We start from the raw sequence: 10,105 nt of genomic DNA, 5'->3' as shown, positions 1-10,105 counted from the left end.
TCGGTCATGGTCATATTGGGAAATTTGGTGCCAGAGTTATTGCACAGTGAGTGATTTTTGGACCCATAGCTTCATAGACATTTTGCATTGATTTAGGGGAAGTGAGATGGAGCCAACAGGAGAGGAAATTCCTGAGAAGTAAGCTAGTAGCCCAAACCCCTTTATCAACAAGAGCCTGGTTATCTTCAGCATTTAATCTATTATTTAAACTAGTATTATTATTATGTATTATTTATCTCTTAGATTTCGGAAGACTGCGTTGAACATGATGTCCCTGACCATTTCAAAGGATAGCCATCAACTCCTTTTTTTAGTGATAATACAAATTCTCTCTCTAGTTTTGACTGCACTGAATGCAAGGTCCATCAGTTTTGATGTAAAAACATCAATGACCTCTCTGACCCAAAGAAAACTCCAATCAGAGATGAGATGTCCCATGTTACCGGAGCAACCGCAACATTACCTTCTGTCTACCTAACATAGACATGAAATCAAAGACACAACACACTGAAGGAATTATTTCAGGACACTGTCTTGTCTGAGATGATGCAATCTACTAATGGCTGTGCTTGTCATTCAACACGTACGGCTGGATAAAAAGGCTACCTATTCTATTATGTACATGAAAGTGTCCTTGATGTGTGAAACAGACTTTCTAGTGTGTGCAGGCTCCCACCGCATATCCAAACAGGGAGCGCTGGTCAAATGTCTCATCAAGCATGAAAGCTTAAAGAGGAAACAGTGCTATGGACACAAACCAAGAGATGTGGCTTATGACACACCAAACACAAGATTTTTTTAACAAATAAATCAATCTTAAATCTTGTATTAGACTAGAGAAACACACATGCACACACGCCGAGGATGAGAGAGAGAGAGAGGAAGAGAGAAAGATGCAAGGAAGATGACATTACACTGATTATAATCATACAGTACACACTACAGACCACAGGGTCAGAAGCACCTCGTATTCATATCACACCGTGTACAATCCTCCTTATGAAGACAATAAGAACGAGACTCTTGAAATGCAAAGACCAACACACTTGCTATTAAAAGCAGCACATTACCTAAACTGAAAAGTTGCATTCAGGCTGTTTGAAAAAGATAACTTAGGCCTATAGCTTTGGACTTTGGCTTTCTCTTTCAGCATCATCCACTATTTCATAAAGTTCCATAACTTTGAAAGCTTCCCCAACCTATAACTCAACTTGCTAACACAGTATGATATCCAGAAGCAACACAGCTGATGTGTTTGTACGCATCTGTAACGCAGGTCAAACCGTGAACTTTACCGTTAGAAAGGCAAGTAACGTTAATTGGGTCCACTATGAAGAGAGCACTCAAAAGTTCTTGTTCCGCAACACTGAGACGGGGAACGAAGAACATCTGGGGAACTTAACGGGGTACTCACCATATCATACACGTTGAGAATGATTGTCTCGTTTGCCATCACACAGTAATTTCTCCGTTCCACGTCGATGTTCTGACTGGTCCCTCCACTCCTCAGCGAGGAAGGCTTTTCTCCAGGCTAGCGACCTAGCCGCTCTTCCTTTGACTAGAAGCTAAAAGGGTTAGCCAACCAGCTAACATGAGCTAGCTAGCGTACTCTCCGCTATTCTGTAAAAACCACAACCAACACTATGAACTAGAAGAGATCCATCGGTTCCCTTCTTCAAAGACGGTCGCTGTATTGGATCCGTTTTGTTTCCGTAGTTTTATATTGAAGAAAGGCATCCGTGAATGAATTTCAACAGTAAGAATGAATGCCAGTAACGGCTGTAGTAATACAAGGCAGGCAGCCAGGCAGCAATCTAACTTGGCAAGCCTCCTCCTTCTCGTAGCTGGCTAGCTGTCAACCGGGCTCACTGAACTAGTCAGGAGCTAGCGAACGTTAGCTTTACTTCTATGGACCGCAACAATGCCAGCTAATGTTAGCGACCATCTGATCCGAAAAAAAACTCGTCGAATTAACTATACGTTTTTCTTACTAGTTCAGCAGTGTATATGTAACACAGGTAACGTCACTCGCTTAAAAACTAGTAAAGGCGCTTCAGCGACGAAAAGCAACATTTCTTGTTGTCTCAATTTGTCTTAACGGTGGAGGCTCCACTTCTTGGATGAGAGGCATCCGTGCCGTGGCAAAGAGCTGCTGTCTGTGCTGTGATGATTGTGATTTGCTAATGTTGTTGAAGACCCTCGGGGACCAACGTCACATCGGCCGCAACAAAGGGTTAGGCCAACTTGATAGGTCTTGATCTAGTCTACATTTTCACTAATATCGCTATTAATGTTAAGTCAAAAAGGCTTACTAGCTTTTGCACATTACTTACTTTCCATCTTCCGGATGTTATTCAGGGGGAAGAAAATACTGTCTCCGCACTGACTGCCAATACATTTGCAAGGAATTTGTGGAGAATGTGGAGAAACTGTCGTTCACAATGCATTGCAGTTTATCAGAAAACCAACATAACTCAAAACAGTTCTGTAGTAAAAGTAGGCCTAAGGAAAACCACAATGTAACTAATATAAATGATAAAACATTTAGCCTAGGCCTATTTCAACATTGTTTACATTAACACACTGTACAATGATTGCCAATACAGGCTACCATTAATTCAGAACAGCACTAATCAATAGTCACTTAATAAAAAATATAGGCCTATATTATTTCCACTGACTAAAAACCTAGTACAATATTAAGACAATTATTAAGTTGCATGTTGATCTGCATACTGCCTAGTCCCTCCTACAGAACTACACCAACTAGGCCTAACATTTGGGTTGAATAGAACAGAACAGAATTTCTGTCATCAATTGCATTTTTTCCATGTGTAATTCACAGCATATGTGAACATACAGTATATATAAAGCTGGCCATCTGCTTGTGTAGAGAGACCATTGCAGATGATTCACAATACAACGGCATGTCTGGTCTTTAATCAGCCAAAGAAAACACATGTAACTCCTTTGTGAGTTACTCTTCATCAGCCTTCTATGGCAGCCAGAATTAAATTGAAATCTCTCACTCTGGTATAGAACTAGACTAAGAATCTAGACCCTTTCAACAATAACAACAAAAACAATGCTTGAACGTTCTATTTGGGCCCCAATCTATTTCCTCTGCATTAAGATAACATATGGAATGTTAAAAAGGAAGTCTTGTGGGGCCAACTATGATGCTGATAATGGAACTCTCTTGAAAGGGTCCATATAGGGTACTTACTGGATCTGCACTTTGCTAATAGACCTACTACATGGATTCTATTATCCTCTCCCCTCTCACCCACGTTGGTCCTCAGATGATCCTACGTATTATTATTTTGTTAATTCTATACTTTTCTATAAACTGTTTATCTTTATGTTAATGTTCATGTCAAAAGCCTCTGCTAACCATAAATATGAATTTAAAGCTGAGTGTGAAAACACACACACACACACACACACAAATAGGCAAATAGGCTGAATAGGTCACAGGGAGATGGAGGGACAAGTTGTTACATGTCAATTGGATCAGTTAGAGGGAAGCAAACTAAAATTGTATGATTGAATCATGTCTCTTATGGTTTAGAGATTCCATGGGTCTGCAGACTGAATCATGAAAAGAAACAGATTGCCATTTATTTTCCCATCTTTCAGTGAAGTTACAAAGTACAATTTAACTGCAGCACAGTACAGCCTACTGTGGGGGGAAATCAACTGGTCTTGGCGAATAGGCATGCTGCCACCTAGTGGTTATTAATGTAAACTGAGAGGTTATCAATATAGGTGTTTTTTCTTTTTTATGCAGGTTTTACACAGAAATTCAAGTGTGTTTTCTGTTATCTGTTATTTTATACTGTCTATGGACTTGTGACTAGATAGGCTTACTGGGTTCTATTACATCTAGGCGGCTAGGTCTACTAAGTTTTACACACGTCTGACTGTACATGTAAACACATGTCCAATAGCCGATTAATGCTCCCACTTCATTTTATCATATGGCATGGGCTTGACAGACATACGTTTTGGCCTCGCTGTAAAATTAGGGTAAACATATAAACATTTAAACATTTACATGTGAAACAATTAAACATTTTTTACAGTCATGCATAACAGTTATGACGTTTGGCTACACACAATGAGATTCACGAGATTTGAGATGACACTCTCCAAGAGTTAACCTATACAGTAAACCTATAAACCCATACAGTGATTTGTTGAAACCAGTGACTGTATAAAACATAACTGAAAGAAACCACACTGTCCATCTATATATTATCTACAGTCGTTGGGTTCAAACCTCGCAAGCAGTGCAGCAGCCATAGGTCTACCCTAAGGGTCTACCACCACTATCTTCATGATTGGAACCAGAGCCATGTAGGGGCTCTGTTCTCTACCGCTCTGAGTCGCACCAACACACTGAGGAGGGGGCGTGTTCGACCGTCATACGCAAGTTCTGAGCGCGCAGTGCCTCTCTCTACGGAGCCCAGTTTGAAGCAGGAGTAGTCATGTCAGCGAGCGGGTGTGATCAGGGAGCTGGGGCACAGAATGGAGGTGCCCACAGTAGCAAAGGAGTCCCCGCTCCGAGTGTTGGCAACAGAGTTACTGTGGTGCTCGGTGCTCAGTGGGGCGATGAAGGAAAAGGAAAGGTGGTGGATTTACTGGCTCAGGACGCGGACATAGTCTGTAGATGTCAGGTAATGTTAACAAGTCATTCACTGTCAACAGATCTTGCTAACTTAACTCATGTGTGTATACTGTTAACTTGATTTGGTGTATTAGATTACACTGTTCATTATCGTGATCCGTTTTATTTACCTTAACTGTTAGGAAACGAGCAATCCTTTCAACTGACGAAACACGTTATAGGGTAATGCTAACTCGTTATAGGGTAACGTTAAAGGATTTAACAGTGCACAGGAGAAGTTAAAAGCTAGCCAACACGGGAAAAGGGTAAAATGGCTAATTCTCCAGTACGACAGCTATGATATAATGCAAACCTTGCTGTTACCTAGTCTGCAAAGTGCAATGTTGCGGTAGGTAGCAGGTGTGATGTTATTTCAAAGTTGACAAGCATTGAGCCAATCGCTTGGTCATTGGTCAACGTTAACCTAAGGGATTACTTAAAAGCTGTACGAGTTGAATATCTTGCGTTATACTGTTGCTTGCCCCCTCAGATGCAGTCGTCTGGTAGTAGTAGCTATCAGTTAGCTTCACTTGCTAATTGCAATATGCATACTTCTATATGACAGTATTGTGTAGTATCAGGCACGGTGTCATACCGACTACCAAAGGAATAAGCACAATAAAATGGCGGGTTTTGCCGATTTTTGCTTCGTGAACTTGAGAAGCATCCCAACAAGTTTGTCAGTTCATTGGCGAATAGAATGAGAATGCCTCTAACGTTGACAATCAGGCGCAACAATTCAATTTCCTCTTGCTAGCAAGCTTCCTAGCTAATGTCACCTTGAATTCGTAGTTTACCCTCATCATGTTAGTGTTGGAACGAGATTGTAAAGCATTCATGCTTTGATCAAACGTATGTACATTCATTGTACGTTAGGTGATGATGGAAAAATATATTGGTATCAATCGTAAGGCCTATTCAAAGCTTAATTTATGAGCTAATATGAGCTAACGTCAGCTAGGAACCCCAGCAGTTTAGCAGCACGCTTGTATCAAGGCATGCTAATCAATCATGCAATTTGTTAGATTATATCATTCCTATTCTTTCAGGAGAAGTGGATGCTCCTTAATGTGTCACTACCATTGAAACCACAGGTGATACACATTGGTCTGTTAGAGGTGATATGATTAGCCTAATAGACGGTTGACTGGACTCCTGGTCATTCTAGTGACATTTTCATTAATAAGTTCATATTGTAAACTACTATTAGGATCTTCTTGGGTGGTGAAGAATCTAGTACTATCAGAGACTTAACACAGGAGACTTTGGTACTTTTCACAAAACTCCTCTGTGAGCATTGTTCTCTCCCTCTCTCTCCCTCTTATACACACACACACACACACACTGGTCTCTCTCTCTCTACTCTGCACTCTGCACGCACACACACACACACACAAACACATTTTATCTCTCTCTCACATGTGTCAGTCCACCATTAGTTTGGTCATTGAAAGTATATGTGCATTCATAGTTCATGCCCCACCACCCAAACAGGTGCACAACTGCGTATGCGTTCCCTCCAACCCCACCCCGCCCACTAGCCTATGTTACTATATTCTACATTATATATATATATATATATATATATATATATATATATATATATATATATATATATATTCTGTGTGACTCCATTCTCCCCCTGTTAGAGATGGGTGTGTGGTATGGCTATGCATATGTAAAAATAAACCACTTAATGGCTCAGGCCACCCTCCTGTGTAAGTTTGTGTTAGAGGGAGAGGAGAGAGAGAGGGAGAGGAGAGAGGAGAGAGGGAGAGAGAGAAGCGGCGTGAGTGAAAGCAGATAGTGGCATCTTTTTATAAAATGAGCTGCCACAGCAAGTGGTCCTTGATTGCCTTTCCTTACTTGTCACTTAGGCCTACTATTGAAGGAGAGGCCTGTTCAGAGCTTGTGCAAGCTTGTGTCAAAGTTCCCACTGGTCTGGTCTGCTCAAGACAAATTGCCACTCTATGCAGTCAAATAGCTTTAAATGGTGAGAACTGTAGCCTACATTAAATACACGTTTGGTGTGTTTTACAGGTTTTTCTGTTGAACTTGAATGGCAGCATTTCTTTTTTTTTTTTAATGGAAAGCTTTCTGGCAAAAAAAAAAAAAGAACTAGGCTACTTTACATGCTTTTCCCCACCCCCCCCCCATTTTAGTTGGACAGAAGCGTAACCATAACCATTACAGGCTATTTCCGATGTGTGAAATTAACCATTTCTGAAAAACCTACCCAGAGTCAGAATTTCACCGCCCAAACCCACTGAGCCACCACTGGCCACTTCTTTGCCTTCTTCAAGGCAACAGTTATTTTCCACCGTAGCCTGCTCAGTGCTCCATGAAATCGGTCACCTTCTGTTTCATTTAGGCATGTTTAGACATGTTTGGTAAGGTGTTCTGCATTTTTTTGCCAAAGGCATGCATTGGTGGACTTATTGTCGAAGACTAAAAGCATCCATGAGATAAGCTAAACGCTAAAACTGCTGTGGAACAGATACTGTCAACCTTGGCCCGTCTTTGTTTCAGATATTCACCACATGTTTTATCTGATATAACGGGTCAAATAGAACAGGTCATCTTGACCAGGAGCCATTGTATGCTGACTGTCACTCTAACTGGCAATGGCAATCACTTGGCCTCTTCACCTGGCTTTCGGTATGCCTAGTTAAAGGAACTCTGTTTTAACACATAGATATCTGTTTCTCGAGGTCTCCAAGTGCTGTTGAAAAAGCTTGAGTTGCTGCAGCCAACAGCTAGAGCAGTCAGACAGCTACAGTGCTGCACTCTGGGGTTGTTCATTTTCGTACGGGCAGCACTCCTCGAGAAACAAAGATCTGTGTGAAAAATCGCCGGAGTTCTCCTTTAAGCCTAGTGTCTGCCCCCTACGTAAATGGATACATTCGTTTCATACGTTGTGATCCACTTTGTCCGTATTCTTGAGCTTGATGTGAACTGACTAGAGAACAGAGGAAATAAACACAGAGAACGGACAGAGACTCCATCCGTATCCACATCTCTTTTTAACCTGAAGTAGAACGGTATGGTCAGAGAACGTAAAGGGTCCAGAAGATTAACCATGACTGGGCTATTTAGACTTTGTCTTATTCCAGGGTCCAGGGATATTGAAGATACGTGAGTTAGAAGGATATCCAGAATTTCCTTTTGCAGTGACAGGTTGGCAGTTTATTGGTGGTAGCTTATAAAAAAATTGTCACTGTTGCTCAAGTGATATAGCACCGGCTGGCGACCACACCAATGTCATGGTTCAATAATGAACTACCAGGAAGTATGTGCACTCATGAAAATACAGTGGTAACTTACTGTGAATTGCTTAGTGGGTAAATGAACTCAAAGATTAGTCATATGACTGCTCCAACAAGCGATCACACCCCATTTGTTTCTTTGTACTGGTGTTAATGTTTGCAGACAGACCAGGCAACTGCAAACACCTGTACTTCTGGTTGAGCCAAAATGGGTCACCCAAGGACGGAACTGGCTGGCCGCTTTTTCCTCTGGGGTTCGTAATGTGGCACGTCATCCCCCACCCCACACACACACACACACACACACACACACACAGCTGGTGATAATGTGGTATGTCTGGGGGAATAAAGCCCCCCCCCCCACTTCAGCCTGTGTCTCCCGTGCCCCAATACCACACTTCCCTGCCATTGGAGCTCTGCTCCCTGCTGGGTACTATGCCCTCGGGCCAGCCTCTGTCAGTGGGGGCCCTGGAACATGGGAGATAGTCCAAGAGCGCCTGTCATTCCTGGTACGCACACACAGTCACGCGGGGTGGCAGGCAGGACTTCAATCAGACTTGAAAAATGTTCCAGGTTATTGTTGGGAATAATGTCTGTCCGGCAGTGCTGGTTATGACTGTGTCATAGTATAGTGCGTCATACTCAGCTTCCTCTGTGTGTGTGTGTCTCTGTGTGTGTGTGTGTGTGGGGGTTACCATGTGTTCAGGGCATCATCACAAGCAAGTCATCTGATTAGGCCTGTATCTGTTGAATTGAGTTCACACTATAACAGTGTGCATTACAAACAAAAAGAGATTGATTGTGGAGCCTTTGTGCGTCATTAATATCTCCATGCTCATTGTATGTGGAGAACTCAAATATTGGCACATTAAATAAAATAGTTTATTTAAAGACAACCTAATGATTGATACCACATGGGTACAAAAAACAAGTTTATAATACCCTCAATGTCACTGTTTTTGCACTTTTTTTCAGAATATAGGGCCTCACGGAAAATGGTTGCTTCCTAGATGATGTGTTTTCAGGCTGTAAAACTAAAGAAATATCAAGGGATGAAAAAAAAAAAAATATGAAAAATATATAATATATGAAAAATATATGAAGACATAGGATTTGAACAGAAATATTTGACAGGCCTTGGTTTTGGGACCCATTCAAGATATAGACACGGTCTGACACGGAGTGACCTATGTGCTTTAGTGACTCTCTCTAGGGGACTCGCTAGAAGATCTCAAATTGACCTGCCTTCCCACACCTCCCTTCAAAGCCTTCCATAGCAGTTCTGCATTGGTTTGTGCGATGTTAGCTTTTTATTGACCTGTCCGTCATCCCGGGGCGAGGTGGTATTTTTTGGCCTCTCCGCGTGGTGCAGCCTTATGACCCCACACACACACACACACACACACACACACACACACACACACACGCCTAACCCCATCTACCCCCGCATGTCCCCTTAACTGGATTGTATGTTGCATCACGTCAAGCAGTCTTCAAGGCCTTGTGTGTCTGTGTGTGTGTGTGTGTGTGTGTGTGTGTGCTTGTGTCGTAAACACAGCCAATAAGGCGAGGAATCCATAGTGGGGCCACACTCACCTCCCACCCCACCTCCCCAGCCCCAACCCGCTGTCCCTGAATAGCTCCATATCAGCGCCCCCTGAAGCGCTAGGACCCAGGGGAGCAGGAATTAGCCAAGATTCCTTCGATAGCGCTCGTAGGCTCCGTTTCAGATGCGTACTGTATGGGGGACCTGTTGAGTCACGGGACCATCTCGATTACCAACAACAATCTACGCAGGCCCAAAGCACACTCTCAAATCACATGTTGTGTATTGTTGCTACAGCAGCAGACCCTGAAGGCCTTCTTGGTCAAGGCCTTCAATAAGACACATTCTTCCCAGAAAGTAATTCATCCGTGTAAATTCTGTGGTTTTACAGTACAGTACAGTAGTTATGCACCTGATTCTGAGTACATTATACACATCTCTATATCACTTGTGTAGTAGCTAGCTATGCTTTTCCTGAATACAAATATGAAAACTTGTTTTACTCACTAATAACTTTAAGCTTAAGTTGGTCATTTTAGTCTGTAGCATTTACTTTTCAGTGTTCTTGATTTGCCTGTAGACGTAGGTGTTGCCAGTTGCCACAAGCCTGTCTGTTTTGGTCAG

The 10,105-nt window shown here is 42.2% G+C and overlaps 2 protein-coding genes across 2 annotated transcripts in view; one reads left to right on the top strand and one right to left on the bottom strand.

Annotated features, from left to right (window-relative positions):
* desi2 (desumoylating isopeptidase 2) overlaps window positions 1-2,229 on the bottom strand; it is a 44,958-nt gene extending 42,729 nt beyond the window's left edge. The window contains exon 1 of the mRNA XM_048270204.1: window positions 1,415-2,229. Within this exon, the coding sequence (XP_048126161.1) occupies window positions 1,415-1,453 (39 nt within the window). The 5' untranslated portion in view covers window positions 1,454-2,229. The remainder of the gene's footprint in view (window positions 1-1,414) is intronic.
* Window positions 2,230-4,405: 2,176 nt separating this feature from the next.
* adss2 (adenylosuccinate synthase 2) overlaps window positions 4,406-10,105 on the top strand; it is a 36,991-nt gene continuing 31,291 nt past the window's right edge. Inside the window, exon 1 of the mRNA XM_048269926.1 lies at window positions 4,406-4,679. Coding sequence (XP_048125883.1) covers window positions 4,491-4,679 — 189 coding nt within the window. The 5' untranslated portion in view covers window positions 4,406-4,490. The remainder of the gene's footprint in view (window positions 4,680-10,105) is intronic.

Source organism: Alosa alosa, chromosome 18, assembly GCF_017589495.1.
Source record: "Alosa alosa isolate M-15738 ecotype Scorff River chromosome 18, AALO_Geno_1.1, whole genome shotgun sequence".
Lineage (NCBI taxonomy): Eukaryota > Metazoa > Chordata > Actinopteri > Clupeiformes > Clupeidae > Alosa > Alosa alosa.
This window is presented reverse-complemented; position numbering and strand designations above follow the sequence as displayed.